The 21,235-nt window shown below is 52.1% G+C and overlaps 3 protein-coding genes across 3 annotated transcripts; 2 read left to right on the forward strand and 1 right to left on the reverse strand.

The window, feature by feature from the left end:
- Positions 1-374: 374 nt before the first annotated feature.
- Positions 375-7,135, reverse strand: TGME49_221230 (hypothetical protein). The gene is made up of 8 exons (XM_002369912.2): positions 6,783-7,135; positions 5,827-5,964; positions 5,441-5,530; positions 4,685-4,768; positions 4,046-4,170; positions 3,367-3,486; positions 2,477-2,827; positions 375-2,024 (listed from the first exon to the last, which is right to left on the reverse strand). Exons 1-8 carry the CDS (start codon positions 7,003-7,005, stop codon positions 1,431-1,433), a joined length of 1,725 nt encoding a protein of 574 aa, XP_002369953.1. The 5' UTR covers positions 7,006-7,135; the 3' UTR covers positions 375-1,430.
- Positions 7,136-10,525: 3,390 nt separating this feature from the next.
- TGME49_221240 (hypothetical protein) lies at positions 10,526-11,234 on the forward strand (the record flags this gene model as incomplete). The annotated part of the gene is made up of 1 exon (XM_002369913.2): positions 10,526-11,234. Exon 1 carries the CDS (start codon positions 10,923-10,925, stop codon positions 11,232-11,234), a length of 312 nt encoding a protein of 103 aa, XP_002369954.1. The 5' UTR covers positions 10,526-10,922.
- Positions 11,235-13,095: 1,861 nt separating this feature from the next.
- Positions 13,096-20,377, forward strand: TGME49_221250 (hypothetical protein). Its single transcript, XM_002369914.2, has 8 exons — positions 13,096-14,419; positions 14,706-14,842; positions 15,209-15,311; positions 15,602-16,004; positions 16,352-16,430; positions 16,797-17,421; positions 18,024-19,304; positions 19,689-20,377. The coding sequence occupies exons 1-8, from the start codon at positions 14,048-14,050 to the stop codon at positions 19,845-19,847; spliced, it is 3,159 nt and encodes a 1,052-aa protein (XP_002369955.1). The 5' UTR covers positions 13,096-14,047; the 3' UTR covers positions 19,848-20,377.
- Positions 20,378-21,235: the final 858 nt, after the last annotated feature.

Consider the following 21,235-nt stretch of genomic DNA (forward strand, 5'->3'; position numbering starts at 1 on the left):
GTAAAACCTTGCTGTTTCATTCATCATTGACGAGTAAATCTCGTTCGTGGCTCATACGAAAAACTAACTTATTTCACGGTTTGCTACTGGCGAAGAAACTGCGCAGCGAATGAGAGCAAAGCATGCAGAGAGCCGAGGAAACCGATTTGGGGATTCGCAGATAAACGGCTGCAATCCTGGTCGAGTCTGTGCCGACTTGACCGCGCCCCAGTGTCGTTTTACGTTTGACGAGGTCCCTTCACACAAAAAACAGAAGATTTGGGAAGCCGCGAGCAATGCATCGACTCCCTCGCTCTTCTCTCGAACGCGAAAGCTTCTGCCTTGCCTCACCGAGAAGAATGCGTTTCTCTTTCCTCGCGCATGCATGGAAAACACCGAGTCCGGACTCAAGAAGTTCACGGTTTCGGAGGCATGCAGGGAAATCAGCGAGAAACCACGGTGAGGTGGACGCAGTTCAACCTGGACTGGTTAAGTCCATTCGTCTGAGGTTTCGAGTTCTGCACCCCAGAGATGTTTGAGTTTCCTGCCGCGCTTCGCAGCTTTCTTACCGCTTTCCACACTTCAGTTTTGCGTAGGAAAGGCGTCATGACCAGCGGCGTTTTCGATCACCTCCCCCAGTCGAAAAGTATCTCACATGCAATTTCTGCGCCCACAAGAAGACGCATGCACGGAGCACTCTATCTCTATTGTCAAAAAAGAGCAGCAGCTCTGCGCCGAGCTCCCACAGTGTCGAAAAAAGATCCTTCGAAAAACAAATGAGGAACCGGCGCTTGCCTTTCGCCGGGTGCCTCGAGGTGAAGATCCTCCCCCGAGCGAAATCCTTTCGAACTCCGAGCTCTTGAAAAAGTTACGGCCTCGCGGCAGGCATCTGAAAATAGCGGAACGTAGAGGAAATGCAGACGCTGTCCCTTTCCCCCGTAACAGATGCACAGAGAAGCCGACAGTTCGTCCTTGCGCAATCTGTACGTACCGAGCTCCGCATTTACGGTTGAGGACTCCTCTGTTGACAACTTGCACTGCTATGCATTCGAGGAAGGATTCTTTGCATTTTCTGTCGCACGGAATCTCCTCTGAGTCTAGGAACGATCTATGCACTTGCTCGCTTGGAAACGTCGCTTTCTCCGGTCTCGAGAAGCGCGTCTCATACGCCTGGCACCCACGGGCATGCAAAGGCGAGAGAGCTCCCGGCTTTGCCACAACACAAAACGCACATTGTTTTCCGACGGCACACCTCGTTTCTGTTTCCGGCTTCTCGCCACAGTTTCCTCCATCCACCGGACTTCCCACTTGGACAGAAAAAAGATCGCTTCGCGGTTTTTCTGCGCGGTCTTTTGCCCATTCACTCCCTGCCGACACAGAGCGTCTTCTCTGCGACTCTCAGCCTTCATCCTCGGTGTCCAGATACCCCGCGAATTCAGCCGCAGAATCGATTAGTTGCGCTCTTCCCCTCTAGGCTCCGCAACTGGATGCTCTGGAGTCGTCGCCGCAAGCGGGGACGATGCAGCATTCACATTTGCGTCGAAAGATGCCTTCTTCGCGTCCGAGTTCGCGTCCGTGCCGCGAGTCCCCGAAGCAAGAGAAGAGCTGGGGCTCGAGGCTAACTGAGGCTGCGGAGACAGCTGCGGTTGTTGACTCCCTCCCTGTGATTCCCCAGCCTGAAAAGCTGGTTTCGGTTCTCCGGCAGCGTTCGCCTGGGGCGAGGCTGCCTCGGCCGGACGTTGCGTGTCTGAAGCGACAGAAACGTTCTGTTTTTCTCCGTCAGGCTTCGCCTGCAAGTCGCTCCTCGCGGCTCCGACGAGGAACTCCGAGCTCCGGGGCCTCGGAGTCAACGGCGGAGTCGGGAGCGGATTTGGAAGAATCCCAGGCGGAGTGTGAGGCGCCTGGCCATTGGTGAAAAACTGGGCATTTGCATGCGACCCCACGACGTCGTAGCACTTTGCAGTCTCCATTTTCAGCGCGGTCTCCAAGTACAGACAGTACCACAACATCGAGTAAATGCTCTCCACCAGATTCTGGCCCAGAGCCTGCGCACGATACACAAAAAAAGAAACCGTGACGGAAAGAAAGAGGGAAAGAGGGAAAAGGAGGCGGAGAGCGAGAGAAAGCGGAAAAGCAAAGAGCGGGTGCCGAGGTGTACACAGAGAAGACGGAAAAGAACGGGCAGGAGCCGGTGCAGGACAAGGAGGGAAGAGGAAGAGACGGGAGAGGAGAGGAAGCGAGAGATAGACCAAGAGTGGAGGAGAGCTTTAGAAACTGAGAGAACAAGAGAGGAATGCAGTGTTGAGAAGGAGAACACCAGAGAAGACACGACGAGAGATGGACCGTGGTGCATGCGATACACACAGAGAACGAAAGAAGCACGATCAGGTTAAAACAGAACCGAACTTCTCGTTCAGAAACGCCCAATCGCGGAGAGGGTGGCCGAACAACCAGCAGAACATCTCCGCCACCCTGGACTTTTTTCTGGAAAACGTACTCTTGCTTCCCTGAAAACCGCGTCGAGAGAGAAGCCGAGATAGCGCATTTTGTATGCTGCAGTCAAAGCGCCGGTTCTGTCGACTCCGTGGTGGCAGTGAATGACGGAGATCACGGGAACCTCCTCCGTCAGGACCTCGCCGTCCCTCCCGCTCTCCGTCGAGACGCTGTCTCCAGAGACATCTTGGCGATCCAGAGGGGCACCAGCAAAGACCGACTTCCCCTCCGCCGTCACGAAGACCGCAGCGTTGTCTTTCACAGAGACGTGGACCAGCTGATGCAAAGTCGAGACTTTCTGCTCCAAGTTGTCGGCGTCCCAGTCCACGAACGTCCGCGCCAGCGCCGCTCGCGACTGTCCAGACACACCGCAGGATCGCACGCAAAAAGGCTGCACAAGTCTGGGAACCTGAAGTGACACCCGAGAAACTGAGAGACCGGGACGACGTTTGACGGACTGAACCTCTTTTACTACAGCAGAGCGGAACGCGTCTAAGAGGCAGCTTCGCTTGGTTGGACGAAAGACCTTTCCATGACATCTACAGAGAAGGCTCAGCGGAGGAAAAGGGTGGCCAAGGAGCGTCAACGGAGGAGCGTTTGACTTTCACCTCGTGTCTCAGTCTCAGAGAAGACCTTTGAAGCTCAAAAATGTGGACCGTGCGAAAATGGAGAGAATCTGCTCTATTCCTCGGTTCGCTTGAATCGACAGCTTCTTCACGACATCTGTACCGCCAGCGAAGGAGTTCGAGGTCAACGAACCGGACCGTAGTGTCTAGGTGAAGTCACCACGTCACGGAAACGAAAAAAAAAACGCAGCACACGCAGAGATCTCCCTCTCCTTTTCCCTCTCGCTTTCTTCCTCGTTCGTCTTCACCGCTTTCAAGAATCGCTTACACCTTCTGCCAGCCGAAACGGATTCATGTTCTGGCCATAGATCGGCCAGTGCACTGTCCCTACACCTGGGAACTGGCGGGCCTGACAAGCTTCTCTCGCAATTTCGCATCGCTCGAGCAACTGGAGAAACAAAGACAGCGCCAAGTCACGGAAAAACACAAGACATGCAAGAGAGGAGAGCCGAAGAGAATGGTCAGAGAACAACGAGAACGATGAGACGGACAATGCAGTCAGGAGAAGCATCCGAAAGGAAACAAAGAGCGCAGCACGAGGACCCGCGAAATACAACGCGAGATCGAGAAAGACCAACAAGGGGAGGAGAACAAGGAGGAGACCGACGCGCGGACGTCGGAACAGAGATCAGACACTGTCGGCAGATTCCTGGAGCGCGTCGTCGGACATTGGGAGCATTTGTTTTTTCTAGTGGCACGCGGCATGTCCCCATTTGTTTCTTTGTCATTTCTTTCCCCCTTCTAAAACACAGTGTCTCTGAAGAGAGAGAGGCGAAAAGCTGAGTTCTGATGAACATGAATACACCTTCTCTTCAACTCCGGCGACAGTCCACTGAAAGATACGTTCGGGCGACTCAACGTGTCTCAACTGTTCTAATTGTTTTCCATTTTCCCAATTTTCTTCCATTTGCTTTTGATTTTTCCCCAGGTTTTTGTTCGGAACCTACCGGGCCGTTGTACCCGTCCCACTCCAGTGTGAAGAAAAGCATCTTGGCACGAGGAGGCAGCTGCAAGCCGTTGTTCGCAGCCTGTTCCGCGGCAGCCATCTGGACCTTGTGAATCGTAAGGTTGTCTGAAGAAACGGAACTCGCTGCGGCCAGTTTAGAACTCGAGTCCTCGAAAAAGCGAATGAAATACCCTTCCTCTCCTCCGTAAGGCAGATACTTAAGTGTCGAATACCAACAAGGCAGGTTCGTGAATAGACCTACATCTACAAGTGTACGCGCAGCCCAGTTCGGCTTCAGCCATGGACTTGTGCAGTTATATATACACATAAACTTGCACATAAATATATGTATGTATATATGTATATATAAATGTATATATATATATATATATATATGCATATGTATATATATATATATATATATATATGCACGCATGTATGTATGCATGTAAATATATATATATATATATATATATATATATATATATATTGGAGGCACGGGAATCACAGAGAAAAGAAAGCAGGGACGAGAAGGAAGGAAGATCCGTGTGTCGGTGTTTGCGAGGACAAAGACCATAGTTTGAAGACTGAAAAAGGAAGAGGCCGATTTGACATTCGCGAAACGAGAAAAACTGCTTACGTGTCTCGGGATCCAGAGGCATCGCCGACCGAAATAGAAAATTCTTTGTTGTTGTGTCGGCGTCAATCATGCGCACCAGGTTCGCTGAAGTTGCACCAAACACACAACCATCACCAGGTTACACCAAGTATCAACTACATTGATTTACATATATATATATATATATTTATAGAGAGATTTATATATGTATATATAGATTTATATGGGTATATATAGACAAAGATGTGCATGTATATATATATATGCATAGTCACGTACGAATACAACTGTACAAAGGCTGAAGACACAAGTCTACGCGACACACTTGGGCGTTGTACACGCCCGGCGCGTCTGCGGAACATGTCAAGTACACAGACGCAAACTAAATGAAAGAAAGACGAAGCTCTCTAGCGCAAGGTGAATCCGGGGATACGTGGTGTCCCGGAGAGCTGTTTGTATGAGGTATGTCTCTGAAATTGAGACCTCTTTTGGGTGCATTTGGAGAGGTCTAGTGATGCTTGCCAACGTTCTGTCCTGCCCCAAAACAGCAAAGAAGGCAGCAGCCGAACGCGAGAGAAGTCGTCCGGCGCGGTCTGCACGCTTGAAACAGCACGGCATGGCACGCGGAAGAAACGCGTTGTTGACCGTTCTCTCGCTGTACCCTGTTGTTTCGGGGACGCGAGAGAAGAGAGGGACTCTTGAAGGAGAAACCTCGGTCGAGTTCTGTTTCGACTTGTTCCACGAAGCAACCTGCTTTTCGTTTGTTTGAAGACTTACCATTGAAGCCCCCATAGAAGGGATAGGCGCTACATGCCTCAGACCGGTCGACGACACAGGGGTCTCCTTCTGTGTGTCCCAGAAGGCCTGCTGAAAAGGAACAGAAAACGGAAGAGGCGACGGCTGCCGGGATGTTTCCAACTCAGTGGATTCGCAATACCGTCTACCAGCCACCGTTTCGATCTACTCCTGTCCGCGTCTCCAAGGGGGCACAAGCTAACATCTGTTTTTACAACCGCACGGACTCCTCGCTCTGCGCGCAACGGAGAGGACGGAGGCGTTCGAGGTGCAAGTGGAGTTCCGCAGCGAAGTCCGAAATATGTTCCTCCACATGCGGACGTCAGCATCGAGAAGATAAACATCTACAAGCAGAAGACTCATCTTACGCTGCGGAGCTCGATTGTAGAGGAAGTAGACAGAAGCAGTGGCGATGAGGCCCCCCACAAGAAGAAAAACGAAACGACGCGCCTTCAAATCCGGTGGCGGGGTGCGACTCATCAACGCACTGTCTCCGTAGGCTTGTCCTAAAAACAACAGGATGCATTTGACGTTGTCCGCAAACAGTGAAACGACTTCTTTCTCAGGTTTGCCCTGAAGAACACAGAAATACTTTCCTTTGTCTCTGCAAAGACGCCGCAAACGTCCGGTCCTCTCCCGGCAAGCCCCAGGTGGTGTGTTCATCTTGCTGCCGACGAGACAAGCGTCAAAACAAGTCGCACCCAGAAAGAGAGTCTCAACTGAATTCGGCACCTTCAACAGGTTCTCGAACTCGAGACTCAGTTGTCTGTCATGCTTTTTTGATCTTGCCTTTTGACGGGTGTGGCTTTTTAACTGAACATGCCTGTGAATGTGTAGACGTCGGTCGGCACATGTACAAGAGGCTTCTGCACATCATCAGAGGATCCACCGAACCTCTTTCCTTAGGAGGGTGCCTGAGGGACTCTGTGCTCAACGCTCGGGCGTCCTCACAGTGTTCGGGAAGAAACGGGTGATAAACAAGTATGGAGGGAAAGTAGGACTCCCAACCAGCAAAACAGTTCAAAGAGTTTGACCAGGAAACGAAAACCGAAATGCCTCGCTTTTCTCTGGACCTTTCGCGACAAGAAAACGAACGCCCTCTACCCCGTTCCTTCTGTCAGACGGCCTCAGGTGTACATCCGCCCCAGAAGCGGACCTGGGGTCTTGCAAGGATCCGCGGCACACAGCAAGTCTGGAGAGGAGCGAGCATATCTGTGTCACCCTGCCGAACCCGGTTTCTCTCCCCTCGTCTTTCCGCGAAGAAAGGAAGAAACGAATCGACGAACAAGGGGATCCGACGACGGCGACCCAAGGACGTCCTTACCTCTGTAGGCGACGTCGTACGGGGAGTATCCTGAAATGAATTCGCCGTCATCTGGGGTGTCACTTCTGCTGTCACCGCCGCCCAGCCAGCCCCCCGCAAAAGCAGAGCGTAGGGCAGTTGAACGCGAAGAAGGTCCCTGGTTAAACGCAGAAATGGGAGGCTCCTGTTCCACGTTTAGCGGGTCCCTCTGTCTCTGTCGTTCCGAGTAGCTTCCCAGCTCCATCGTACTTGAGTTTGAGGAGCAACGCGGAGATCTTTTGACGTCTCGTGACGGGGGTTGTCGACCGCGCCGAGCTTTCTGCGGGTCGTGTTTTCCTTGCGAGCAGCTTCCTGTTCGACGAAACTACCACGTTCACCTCAGACAGAACGCGGGGATGTTAAATGCAGACCAGACTGGAGTTGGTCGGCTTTGTTTCCGAAGGTTTCGGCTAGACACGGGGCGCACTAGACGACAAACATGAACCGGAAGTCCGCCCTTCGCAGTGTCCTTTGACTTGTACTTTCTACCACAGTCCACGAGTCATGCATGAAAAGGCGTTGGGAGAGAAGTAAACAGAAGCCATTTGTTTTAAATGACCGCCCCTTCAACACGGAACTCAGTTCACGGGACACAGGGGAGAGCTTTTGAAAAAAAAAAGCGGAGAATCCCTGCGTTTCAGAAGACACAGCGGGGAGAGAAAGCGAACTTTGACGGTGGAGAGACTGAATCGCACAGCAGAAGAGAGCGTCGCGCTCACGGGAAGTTAGGAGGGGAGAAAAGAACTGAATACTTGATATCGAAAGAGTCGCTACAAGCAGAGAAAACCTGTTGAGGACGGGCGCAGACAAAAGCAGCGTGGAGACAGGAGTGAGAGACCGTGTCGAAAACGAAGAGAGACTTTTGGAGTTCAGAGAGAGCCGAATGCTGGCACAGAAAGACAAGAAATGCGGACAGGTAAACGCTGCAAACAGGGAATCGAAGAGCCGTGGCACAGAGACAGCAAGGAAGGCGAGTCGCTTGCACGACGGTTTTCGTGGAGAACTGGAACGAAACAGAGGAAATTTACGCGAGACCAAAGACGAACAGCCGCCAAAGAAAGCAACTTGAATGCCAAGGCTTTGTGGAGACGAGAAAGACGGAGAGAAACGGGGAAAACCCAGAAAACCACGGCGACGTTCTCTCGTGCATGTCGGCAGTGGCAAACGCGAGGTGGCATTGGAAAACCATGAAGGTCCGTCGCCTCACGTTCCAGCAACGCTTTCCCTGTTCGGTTTCTCTTTTCTCCAAGAAAAAAGAAGACAGCTGGCAGAGCAAAAGGCGTTTTCTTTGCGCGGGGCGAAAAACTACAGAGACCGAGGCGTCACCACGCTTCTCAAGGCGATGTGCTGACCTGTCTCGACATTTTTCTCCCCAAGGAGAAAAACCAGGAGCGCTCTCGTTCAAGTTCGAGACGCAAGTCCTCCAACTCTTTGTCTCTACGTCAGGCTTGAGAATCATCAACCGAGTACTTAATGGAGGAAAGGATTCTAGGTATGACTCGAATGATTCTGGGGTACAGACGCCCAAGTTCTTTGTAATGACGAACACCGCAGCCGCCCCGGTAGTGTGTGTATGTTCCTTTGGGAATGTGTCTCTTTTACTGTGTAGATTGGTGAGAAAAGGGAAAGTTGAGACATCTGGATAGATTGTTCTGTTCACTGCGCTAAGCAACTGTGAGATCCGTGAGGGCGGTGAAGCAGGAAACAAGGTGGAGAGAGTAATTAACACTAGTGTGAAACCCGTTCTTACTTGGAGTCCAAAGGTCGGTGGAACTAAGTAGCAGCCACCTCTTAAGTGATTGAAGGGAAGTGGAGAGAGCGCCTGCTGTTCTGACAGACAACAAAGACCTCTGTTGCTCGTGTCGGGGTTCGTGTGAGAACAGGAAGTCCTTTCCCGAGACAAACTAACTCGGTCGCCTGCTACCGGGTACCATTAGTGAACTGCGCGAGTGAAGTATCGTTCCTACATGAATCTTGTTCAGTAACAAGAGAGCTAGGAGCGGTTACGGACTGCTTTCTCTGCACTGTTTTAAGCGCTGCAAGTGGTTTCTTGAGGTTCGCTTTGATACTGCATCAATGTCCGTTCGCCTCCGTGCTGATTCCGAATTTTTCGCGTGCGGCGTCTTGCTTCTGCCCGTGCACAAGTGGCAGCTGAGTCGTCCAGTAGGTACGCAACGCTTAAATTTTTAAACACACCAGCCGCCACGTAAAAAGAAGACCCCACGAGTTCAGATCGGTGGACACGGAACATCAAACCTGGTACGAATTGAGCATTTGAATCGCACTGGTTCTCTTGCAACTCCTTTTATGTGGGGGGCGAAACTGCTCTCAAACGTTGAGACGATGAAGTAAAAAAGTGTCGCGCGCCTACTGTACCAGGTCTTATCATACGCGTCTGTAATTCAGTTTGCCAAAACGAGCTTGGCGCACTATGTCAACTGGGCTGGTGGGTGGGGGGGTTTGTGCAGGCAAAAAAGACGGAGACTGCGCAAGGCTCACAATGACACGGATTCATGGAGTGTCTGTTCCACTGCAGTCAACCCATCCGAACGGCATCCTTTCGATTTTTTTAATGCCTTTCCGAAGCAATTTTCTGGGCTAGCAAGCTATCTGCTCCCGCCGTCGAGTTCTCTGTTTCACGTGACACGCGCAAGACAGTTCTACCCCGTCGCCTTAGTGTTCCAAAGATGCCCTGGGCAAAGGCGCGAAGAGCAAATGCTTTGTATCTTGGAAAGAGAAAGACCTCCCCAACCTCGTGGATAACCGTGCAGAAATCTAAGGAGAAAAACTCGGAAACACTGCTCGTCTGCTGCGGCGGTCTCTGCGTTGCACTCGCCATGCACACCAATGTCACAGCCACAAGTCGCCCGAGCCGCACCATACAAACAATTCTGTAGATTTGCTGGCATGGGAAAAAGTAGGAAGCATTAACTCCGGTTATCCGAAGGGTCGCACAAAAACGCCTGAAGTTTGCTGCTGGACGTTACACGAAAGTGCTACATGTCGAGGCTCCACTGTAACACAACTCGAGGGTTGCCGTATGTGCTAGGGTAGGAGCGAACAACAACAGTAGCACTTGAAGAGGCTGTGTATCTGGCATTTTACGATAGAGCGGGACTCTCAACTCAAAGAAACGGAAGAATTAACAGCTGCCTTGCAAGGAATCATACATACAGTTTCCGTACAGCAACAGGGGCAAGACCACATCTTCACACACTCCTTAGAACCAGTTACTTCAAGAACCGGTTCTAGCGATCCACTTCCTAACTCTGCTCTCAAGCTTAGCAGTATTTCTCCTTTCCCTCAATTTATATGCTTGCCCGATGTCGGTAAGGAGGCGAACGACAGTCGCAAAATACATGCACTCAAGACTGCGCAGGAGAGGAGGTAGATGCCCTGAATCTTCAGATGTGGGCACACTCTACGTGGTTCCGTCACCCAACGCAGAAGCCGATTTATCGTGCTCGAATAAAAACGGAATCCAAGACAGAGAGCTTAAAAGACTGATCAACAGGCTGGTGTTATTCGTCCTCGGGGAACTACCGTTCCAGCCTCAAAATCATGAGGTGCTTCTTTTCAGACCAGAGGAGTGAACTGAGGCCCGAACGAAGTAGAGGTAATGGGTAATGCATGTACGGACATCGCGCTACACCACGTATAAGTCTCGAAACAATCCACGGTCGATTATCTGTTGGAGCAATCGTGGCAGACCTTTGCGTGCTGCTTGGCATGGAACGCTGGTTGTGGTCCGACAAAAGAACTTTCCTGAACTCAAACGAATAAGAGAACTGTGCCCCTTTGATTGCGTCCGTTCCTTGTCACTATCACAGGATGAACAGCGCCTTCGCACACTTAAAACTGCAGTCTCATGCATCCAGGATTTTCTTAGGAAAGCTCTTAAAGACATTCCAGTCTGATGCACATTCTGTGTTCCAAACAGTAAGGGTAACAGTTCTCCAGTGAATGCTGTGATTGCGTGGAGAAAAATGAACTAAATCGCTGCGACACACACTCCTGTTTGCTTTGAGTGCACCGACACGTTGCTGGAGATGGGAATGCAAAGAATCTTGAAACGGCTTCTTTCCTAGGCACGGGCGCACCACATTACCGGGGGCACACGGAATGCAAGAACTTGCAACAGATAGAATCTCAAATACAAACGACCACAGTTCACACTCCGGCTCCCGAAACACTTTAGCAATCATTTGCAGGATGAACATCTCTGTGGTTTACCCCCTTGGTTTCGTTCTTCTGTTTACTTTAGGAAGCATCGTAGGTGGAGTTATGGGACACCGGCAGGTATGGACATTGCACTACACGATACAGACTACCTTGTACTCTTTACTTCTGCGCATTTTCATTCCTGATTGTCGTAGTACCATTTACACCATAAGTTCTCGTTTTACTCAGTTTCCGCGAAAAAAGAGAACTTAGGATGTAAATGGTACTCTGGCAGTCAGGCAGAGTTTGTCACTTTTCCGGTCTGAAGGTAGCACAACTGTTTGTAGATTTCTCAGTGGAAGAGTACATCTCTAATCTGGGACCTCCATGTTGTCATGTTTATCAAATAAGCTTCATTGACATTGTTTCTTCGACTGACACAGTGACGTAACTACAAACAAACAATCGGTTCGGTATGGGAGTACGTGAAAGACACCGCGCAACGAGCGAGCAACTACCGTCCAGGTACAATGTGAAGTGGTGCTACAAGCCGGTTGACCGGTACTGAGTTATCTGGGTGTGATTGTTCCATCGAAGCGAACGCCGCCGCACGGTCCTCCTTTTTTGTCGACAAAGACGTCTGTGTGCGTTTGACAAGTCCGTCATCATCAAGGTTTTGTACCGTGGAATAACACACTTGCTCGTACACTTGTAATTCCACAGAAACGAAAGGAGCAATCTGGAAGAAGTAATCGTCAATGTGATAACCTGAACTGCATCGCAAGGTACTCCATACATGGAATGCTAGAACGCCTGAACTTGCCAATGCTGTCACTTCCACAAATACATGGGGTTTGTGACAGCTGCGTGCCCGACAACCCCGTAGCCGTTTACGAAGGACTCAAGAAGTTGCAAGAGATAAGCTGTGCATTCTCAGACAAAGAAATGTACCTCTTAAAAGAGCTACACCATATAGTATCCGCAAAAACGCCTGGACTGGATTGTCAGACGCCAGAAACAGCGACTCGGGAGTACCGTGTTGGAAAGTTGCCAAGGAATTGTGGAAACGACGCGGTGAAACAGTAGTTGCACATTTGAAGGGCTTTCATGTTTTCGTGCCAGCTTTCTGACTTCTCTGCCAGATTTCGCCTTGCGAATTCCTCTTAGAACGCACGTCAGTCACGTTGGAAACAAGCTGCTACTAGCGACATGGTCTTCTAAAACGACCAAACATTTTCGACTGTCTTCATGGACTGTGGCAACCTCTTGAAGGCTTTTTTCTGAAAGTAAACGGCGAGTGGGCAGCTCTTCTATCTCGCTAAAAACTGTTGAAACACACCAGGAACACGCATTCTCGCGAGAATGTACTGCAGGATTGCGAGAATTCTAACGTTCGGGATTCGAGACGTGAACTATTGAGACATGGTCGCTAAACCCTTCCGCAGTCTAGTCAGACTGTTCTAGGATGAACTCCCGCGGTGGCTCAACAACAAGCGTTGCGCTGCAAATATCTACTAGAAACCGTAAACCTTAGACCGTAGACAGCTACAAACTCGAGGAAGGCGGGTCGGCGACGATCTACCCGCAGACTTGAGTGGCTTTTTTTTTCGCGTCTTTTCGTTCGGCGTCTTGATCGAGCAAGGACGCCAAGGCGGGTAGGGCTGGTCAAAGCCTTGGAAATTTCGTGCATTTTGACTCTGGTTGTGTGGCATGTTAGTTCGGGTTCGCAGTTCCGGTCGCTGTTGTCTGAGTCGAATTCGGGCATTCGCCGGAAGCAGCAAAATCCCGCAGAATCGGGATCCCTCGACAGACTCAACATTTCCAGTCCTCAAATGCAAGCAGCGCACCCATCGTTGACCGTCCACCTCCAAATCCGGCCATATCTTCCCCGCCACTTCTGTTGGAAAAAGACGCCCGAAACGCGCTTCGTACATCAGCCACCAGACAGGGAAACGCAAGACATGCTCCTGGAGATTTCTTTTTCTTCCAAGAGATTAGCCAGCATCAGAAGGCAGGGTTTCTGGCATTTTTTATCCGACACGCACCCGCGTTGACAAAACGCAGTCGAAAAGCCGTCTTTTGTGCGACTGAGAGGTCGCCGCCTACGGACGTCGTCCCGGCGGGTCTCCAGGGTGCCTCAAGACTGGTGCCGCGGCTTCCTGCTATTCATTTTGACTTTTTGCGGGCCCCTTCTGAGTCGCCAAGACACTCTCGTCGACTTCTGGGTTGCAGGACATTTGTCGCGTCACAGCCTCCAAAGTTCAAGAGTTTTTCAGCGAAACTCGCGTACCTTCGACCTGGGCGTGCTGCCAGCCCTGCTGTCTGGGTTCTCCGTGCCACACAGAGGCGCCCCAGCTTCGCGAGCGACGAGACCTTCCTGGGACTGTAGAACTTCGCTGCTGCTGAAAAAAAGTGGATTTCTTGAAAAGGGGAAACACCCCGTCGAGTCTTCAGTTGCGGACGCAAGTTACGCTTTTTTTGCTTGTTTTGCTCGGAAAAAGTCAACTTTCTCCCGCGTTTCGCGAGAGCCGTGTCTTGTCGCGTGGGGTATCAGTTTTCCGTGCCTCGAGAGCGTGTCTTGAGAATATGTCGTGCAGCCACTCAGCTGCCAATTGCATCTTGGGTTTCCCTGTCCCAAAGAGCCTCCACTTCTTTCTAGAGGCCCGACTTTGAGTTTCCAACATCGTTTCCAGTCCTGTTTTCCGCGTTCCCGAGCCTAGGAACGTCGAAACCCGACTCTCTCTGCGGGACCGGTCGTTGAGCTGAACTGCGCGCCAGATCGCTCGCGGGTCATCCTCGCGTTCCTCGCCAATCTGCACAAAGGACTGAGGTTCGCGACTGACAAACTCAATTGTTTGGCTTTCCAAACATTTCCTACGTTTGCTTCAAGACACCCTGCGACTCGAACACGACTCTGGACTCAAAGCTCTCATGAGCTGTACGCAGCCTCTCGGCGCTCTCAGCCTCGAAGGCGCACCGGTGATCTCTGTTGATCGCGCGAGTTTTCGAGTTTCGCGCAACTCTCTCTATGTGCCTGAAACCCTTCATCCCGCAGGAGGTTTCGGCTTTTCTACTCTTTTCTCTCTATGGAGGACTCCTCAGAGCCTTTCTCCCCAGCCGGGTTGTCAGGCGGGGCGAGCATTCCTGCTGACCGAAATGGATTGCCGCAAACCCCATCGCTGAGCAACATACCCGGGTTGCCGCAAACGCCGCCTGCTCCGACTAGCAGAGGATCTGTGACGCAGATGGAGGCAAATGGAATTTCTGAACGCGGCATTTCGCGAGTGACTGGCGCACTTGAGTCGACGACGAACGACTCTGACACGGTGCTCTCGGCCATGGCTGCGCTATTTGAATCGCTAAACGAAGTCCACCTCGAAGGAGAAGCAGAGACCTGGAAACCCTCCATCAAAGCTGGCGACGGATTCAAAGCTTGCAAACAGTTCCTCTGTGCACTGGTAAGAGACGGAGAAACGAGCTCGACTCGCACCGACCCACTACACGAACTGACCTGGACGCTTGCTTCCACCCAAAGTCGCGCCAACGCCAGTTTAGTGAGAACGGAAAAGCGGGTCTAAGATCGTCTGAGCCTCTTAAGTTTCCACGTGTGAACCTTTGTTTTGTGTGCGGTGAGAAATTCGTAATTTGGCAACCATAGTCCAGTAAAAGACTGAAGGCTGGTCTTAGAGCGTCTGTGCCTCCTGGATTTCCACGAGTGAATTTGTGTTTTGTGTGCTTCGCCAGTCGGCTGCTGCGGACGCATTGCAAATCCGACCACAGAGCCGCGAGTACCGACATCAGTTCACAAAGAATTACCGCGCTTTGTTTCCCGACCAAAGACGTCATTACAGAGTTGACGTCCTGGAGGCATCGCAGGAAGGGTAAGATGACAGATCAACTTTCAACTCAGTTTCTTACCGGTGAAATCCCCATGCAGCCGCCTTAATGCGACATACGTTCGCGTGTCCGGACTCAGTAATTCCAAAAGTTTCACCTCCACGAGTTTTAAAGCCACATTTCCGATCCATGACCAATGGTCCCGACACAAACGCGTCCCCGAGACTTCTTTTATGAACGAGAACGCCAGCCATTTCGATTTCACCGTTTTACCAGCAATTCCTACGGGGTGCACACGGTTGTTTTGGTTTTGCGAGTTGCACTCGAATCCCCGTCCTCGCGACACCAGTCACTTCAGAAATGGATTTTTCTTGGCCAACTCTCCCCGTTTTTCTGCTTGCGCGTTTCAGGTACACTTTGATTTACGTGAACGGCGAACGGTTCGACTTCCATTCTTCTGTCATTGAGAGCGGCGTCAACTTCAAGGTTGCTTGGATCAACACCATTGAAAAGGTAACTGCCTCATTTCGACTTCATACGATTTTCCCCCCGTTCCTTTGTTACACAGCGAGCCCCAGAACCTTACTCCCTTGCCCGCCGCAAGCCGACAGTCTGGGTCGGTCGGAACCGCCTCGTTTGCTTTTCTTGTGACAACGCGACAGCCGCCTCGTTTGTCTGGTCACCCGCTGGTGGCACCCACCTGTCTTTCGCCGTCGCGCCCTGTGCCTGAGACCGAACTTTCACCGCATCCGCGCCTCCGCACACGGAAGTTTCACGCTTTTTCACTGTGGTTCTGAATGCAGCTGCACCAGTTACAGCGCCAGGACTTGACGACTTACCAGTACTGGCGCTCAGAGTTGGTCCCCGTTCTGGTGGACCTGGACTGCAAATGGGCCGATTTTGAGCAGGAGTACATTCTCGAGCTCATCCAGATCGAGCGCAAGGCGCGCCGCTACGTGATGGATGTCATTTCTCTGGAAAATCAACTCGTTTACCTCGACAGTTCCGTAGCCACGCTCGTCGCGAACGGCGACGCCGCCATTCAGACAGCCCACCTCCACATTTGGCAGCAATGGCAGTCCTGTCGACGCGAATACGTCAAGAAAATGTTCAGACTGAACTCAATTGCGAACTATCGCCGGAAGGGTCGGGGCGACCTCGATCTCACCGTCCTCGAGACAGCCGAAAACATCATCAAAACAAGTGGTAACTCGCCGTTCTTCCTTCGTGAAGTGTGTTGGCGTTCAAAATATCCCCGGTACTCGTGTTTTGTAGAGAAGACATATATCCACGGTCAATTTGAGTGCCATGCATCCCTCAAACAGATGCAGTCACTGGCAGTGTGCCGTGCGCAAGAATATTAAGAGACTGTGTTCATCTGAGTCTGCACCTGTCTTATTGAGACATATTTATGTCACGTCGTCTCCAGCGCACTGGTCGGAGGAGACTTCCCAGAGTAAAGACGGTGTCGAGACAGCTTGGCGCTCGCGACAACTTGGAATTCCAGATGAAATTCACTTCCAAGTTTGGTGTTGTGTCCTCTGCGATTCCAGAGTCTCAACCTGGACACGTCTACGAATGTGTGTCGAGCATCGCGGGGTCCTGCATCGCCAGCTTCAACGATTTCCGCAAGTGAGTGTCTGTCAAAACTGGTGACAGATGTTGTCCCTCGCTCCTCAGTCTGTCGCGTTTCCTCACAGAGCGAACGTTCCGACGCCAATGCGTCTTGTTAAGAGCCACCGCCGTGACGCGGAGAAAACGCTTACTCCAGAGGTGCTTGTTCCCAGGACAACGGTTCCTTGAACCTTGATCCCCTTACATCTAAATGGTCCTTTCTCTCTCTGACAGTCCGCGTGCGAACGTTCGCCGTTGTGGTCTTGTGGTGTTCCTGGAACATATATCCCGTGTAGAACATTTCACCAAAGTCGTGGTGTCCTAACACACTCGGTCGTCTGCATCTCATACCTTTCGCGCTCGCTGTTTGTCTTCTGATCTCAGGCACATCACTGAGTTGTCGCAGACCCCCGAGAGAATCGACCCGCACTTGTGCAACAATGTGGCTTTGGTGAACCATCTCGTTCGCGTCGAAGAGACCTGGGAGCTTGCGCAAAAGTATTTGATGGACAGTCAGCGTCTGCGAAACGTGATTCACATTGTGGACTTTGTCGTCGCGGTCGTGAAGACCCAGAAGACGATTCTCGCCATTCTAAATCCCAGTGCCTCTGCTGCTTCGACGAGCAGCCCTTCCGGCGCAGAAGGCTCAAAGACCGCGTGCAGAGAGTCCAGTCAGGGGACAACTGCGTCGCTCTTCTCCACTTCCAGCGGCGCCAACGTGGCTGCGTCTCCGACCTGCAACGACCCAGCAGCGGAGGAAAATCGTAGACCAAGCGCCTCCGCGGTCGGCTTCGCAGATTCGATCGAAACGGCGACGGCGACCTCTTCGGAGACCGTCAAGTCCGAAGCTGTTCAAGAGTCTCCAGGGAGAGGCACCCAGGCCTCGTGCTCAACCGTGCGAGCCGCAACCACGCTGTCTCACCATCGAACAAGCAGCTCCCATGGAGCAGACAAACGCGAGACTCTCGAGGAGAAACTCATCGCGTGTGACGTCGAAGCTTTCCTTGCAGTAAGTCGAGGAGGTGGAGACACAATGTTGGGTTGACGAGAACTCGAAAGAGAGTGTTCCCTATCTCCTCGTTGAAGGCGAGTGGATAGATCGAACAGAATCGCAGTGTTCATATGCTCGTGGAGTCTGTAGCGAGGCCTTTCTGGCGCTCAATAATGATTTCGCGTCTTCGGCATTCCAAAGAGGAAGGTGGTTGTCCAACGGCGAGTACGCGCTAGAGTACTCTGTGGATTAGTATTGTATCACTCGTATGAAGAGCGAGAGAAGCCGACGGCTTGGAGAATATGTTAGAAGTTCAGAAACGTCGCTTAACCAGGGTGTTTGTCACTGCAAAGTCCCGAAAGCGAAGGGGAAAGGAAGCCATGTGTGAGCCGAAAGACTACAAGCCTCTTTGCGAGCAGGTATGTGGTGTCTCTGGCCGTTTTTGCTCATGCGGTTTCTCCGGGGACAAGGTTTAGGGATTAGGGGCGTACTTAAGCGTTCCCAGACAGCCTCATCTGCAGTCTCGAATGGCCGAACGTAGATGGAAGTCATGAGACTTGAAGGCACACCTAACACCGCGACTGTGTGTCTCGTGTCTATTTGCCTCCGATCCTTCGCAGCTCCCTCGCTTCGTCTGTTTGTACTACCTGTTGGATCCGATCCACAGGTCTCAGATTCTTCAGCAGTTTCTGCCTCACTTCTTTGTGGAGTCAGCGTCGACGTCGGACCCTGTTTCCGACATCCCGGATGAGTGTTGGGGTCCGAAACCTGTCCAGGTTCCGGGGTGTGTCTCTTCTCTCTCCAAATGTTCCTCGTCTTTGGCAGCACTCCCGCCCCTCGACTGTGGGAGCAGTCTGCTCCACGGGCCAGGAAACGGCTCGTCTTCTTCTCAAAGCAGCCTTTCTTTCCGTCCTTCGCCTCGCTCCGACATGCGCTCGACGACGGTCCCCGACCCAGAAGAGGCTTCCGAGGCTCCTCAGGCTGGACTTCAGAGAACTGGAACTGGTTCTGCCCACGCCGAAGACTACCCGATGGATGCTCCAAACACAGACTTGCGTCCGGGGGTGGCGCTGGAGCCTCGCGAGGACTTTCGCTTCCTCAGCTCTTTCTCCGGAGACGCAACGACGACGCGGGAGCCCTCGCGCTTCAGCTCGCAGCTGGGAGAAGAAAACGCCTCTTCTGCGTTTGCTACCGCCTCGTCTGCCTTCCCTTCGGCCCCGCCTTCGTCGACCGCGACACAGTGGTCTCCAGTGCCAGTCAAAGCCGGCGCCGCTGGCGCCTCTCCAGAGACCCCGGGGCAGGTCCCGACTGCAAACGCTGTGCATGCCCCTAGCCTGGAGACCGACTCTGACGCGTCGACCATGTGCGGCTCGGTGCTGCAAGACAGTGTGAACAGCGTTGCTGCATTCCACCAGACGGGTCGCGAGACGCGAGTTGGCCACCCGTCCAGAGAGAGTGACCGCGTGGAGTTGTCTGCCGCGCAGCGCCTGAGAAGTCGCGACGCAGCCTCACCAGCGCCTCTCTGCGCCGGTTACGAACACGCTGCAGAGTTGACGGCCTCCGGCGCTGGACCGCTTCAGAGAAAAATCCAAAGAGTTTTTTTCAGCAATTCCCAAACCGAGAGAGTCGCCCACGGCTCTGGCGCGGGGTCTACGTCGATGGTGCAGACCCGAGTTGAGGCCGGAAGCTCGTGGACTCAGCAACACAGTCAAACGAGCCGATACATCCTGTCGAGAGTTCCCCCGGGACTCCGCAAAATGGTTAGAGCGTGGCTGGTCTTACAATCCTGGCTGCGAACAGAGGGCCTCGAAGAATGCACGGAAGCCTGGCTCTGCGTCATCGCCAGACTCGCAGACAGCGACGACTTCAAACTCCTTCTGCAGAAGTGGGCGGGTACCAAAGTAAGTTCGCAAAAAAAGGAAAAGCTGTAGGGATCTCGGACCTGAAATCACTTTCAGAAACTGCGGTATCACCGTATTAGGAAGGGTAGAGAACAATATGTCTGCATCTCAGGCTTTTCCAGCATCCACGTGGAAAAAGCACGTTGGTATCAATGCTGGCAACTGCCATGAACGCCACATTTCTATTTGTGTCCCTCCAGCGTCCCTAGGTTTACTCTCTCCAGTCAGTGTATCTTTGCTTTCCCGGCAAGGGGTCGCGAGACGCTTTGTACTAGAGCGGCTTTCTCGGTCGTTTTCCTTGCGAGCCGGCCCCCCCCCCTCCGCCCCCAGGAGGCGACCGCGTCGCTTGACGTAGCTTTCCGTATTTTCTGTATTTGTCTGCAGCTCGTGGGTTTCCGCCACTTGTTGGAGGCACTTTTTCAGGCAGTTGAAGAGATTTCCATGGCGCTTCAGCGCTCCTCGCCCCAGGACTGGAACGAGTTTCTGCAGGCGATTATTCGGGGTATCGAGCGCGACTCGCCGCACCGCAGAGCTGTGTGCTGATAGCGAGCAAGACAGAACCACTCGAGGACGTTCCGCGAAGCAATGGTTTTGCGGGCCTCGAAAGAACTTTGCCCGACAGACAACACTCGTCTCCCGGCTGCGGTGACACCCGCCAGGGACGATCCTTGTCGACACGCCTTCTGTACAGAGAAACTCGAAAATCCTTTTTCCGGCAAGGGCCGAGCGATATGCATTTTCAGGTATCCATCTGTATAGCGTTTTGTCACTTTCTGACGCTGTAGTTCTTGGCGTAACCGGCCTCGCTTTTCTCGAGGTGCCTCCCGTTGTCAGTGTCGCGTTCCTCTGCAGTTCTAGTGTTGTGGACCTAAACTTTTCTCGCAGCGCCGCCCCTCACTCCGCAGGTTTCGGAGGCGCAGCGCTTGTTCCGACCACCGACCTCCTTTTCCCGGGAAGTTGTTTCGTTTTTTCGTTGCTATTCCTTGTTTCGTCTGCCTCTTGTTCCTAACGAAAATGTGCGAAAACTGTCAGCCTCAACCTACTGCCTTGCTCAACGCATACCCATATGAGAACGGATCCTGAGACCCGCAGAAACGCAAGGCGTTTGCGGGATTTTTGCGCGACAACTACTTTGCTGTTGACACGGACACTTTCTAAACACTCACGCCAGTGCATCTGTTTCGACTCTCCATATTATATTTCTCTATCGGACAAAGTGCACGCGCCAGGGGTATTTGCCACAGCCGTTTGCTCGCAGATCAGGGTGATAAGTTGCTAGAAGCCAGTGCAGAAACGAAGACACGTTAACAGACGTTTTTCGCGGACAGGATGGAGTATTCGTGTGACTTCACGCGTTGGCCTCTGCACCAGACGCAAAAATGAATTTGGTTCAGTGCTGGGCAAGCCGAACAATGCCACTGAACACTGAACTGTCGATGCTCCTCGCCAAACAGCTTTCCATTTCGTAGCCCTCCTTGTAACTGAAGTCACCGGGGACCCGGCAATGTGATCAATGACAAAGGCGAATTTGTTTAGGTTCTTGAAAAAAGAATCGCTGCCCCACCGGTGTCACTATAGGACAAGTGCTATTTCTGACGCGTCGAAATCCAGCTTCTCTGTGAGATTCCGGTTCCTTCGAAGGCTTCTCTCGGACACGAAACAGTTTCTCAAGACGTTTCTAATTTACGCGTCATTCTGACGGGACAGTTCGAAATACGTCTTGAACAGCTCTTCTTTTACGAAAGAAGCCGGTCAGAAAAACCAAAAAAAGGGCGAAACATCCTCTACAAGCAAACTGCTGATGTCACTGTGCCTACCATCGCCCTGCAACAGAACCCGCCGCATGTCCTAGTGTTTTACATTCCTTCAAACAGATTCGAGATTACCAGGATTGCCTTTGTTGTATCAACACGCGCCGCACGGTTGGTTCT

Source organism: Toxoplasma gondii, chromosome II (genome assembly GCF_000006565.2).
Source record: "Toxoplasma gondii ME49 chromosome II, whole genome shotgun sequence".
NCBI classification, from domain to species: Eukaryota; Apicomplexa; class Conoidasida; order Eucoccidiorida; family Sarcocystidae; genus Toxoplasma; species Toxoplasma gondii.

Coding starts and splice junctions, on each gene's coding strand:
- TGME49_221230 (XM_002369912.2), bottom strand. CDS start 7,005: ATGGAGCTGGGAAGCTACTCGGAACGACAGAGACAGAGGGACCCGCTA. Junction 5,965..6,782: donor GTACGACGTCGCCTACAGAG/GTAAGGACGTCC, acceptor TGTTGTTTTTAG/GACAAGCCTACGGAGACAGT. Junction 5,531..5,826: donor CTACAATCGAGCTCCGCAGC/GTAAGATGAGTC, acceptor GTTCCTTTTCAG/CAGGCCTTCTGGGACACACA.
- TGME49_221250 (XM_002369914.2), top strand. CDS start 14,048: ATGGAGGACTCCTCAGAGCCTTTCTCCCCAGCCGGGTTGTCAGGCGGG. Junction 17,422..18,023: donor ACGTCGAAGCTTTCCTTGCA/GTAAGTCGAGGA, acceptor GATCCTTCGCAG/CTCCCTCGCTTCGTCTGTTT. Junction 19,305..19,688: donor AGAAGTGGGCGGGTACCAAA/GTAAGTTCGCAA, acceptor ATTTGTCTGCAG/CTCGTGGGTTTCCGCCACTT.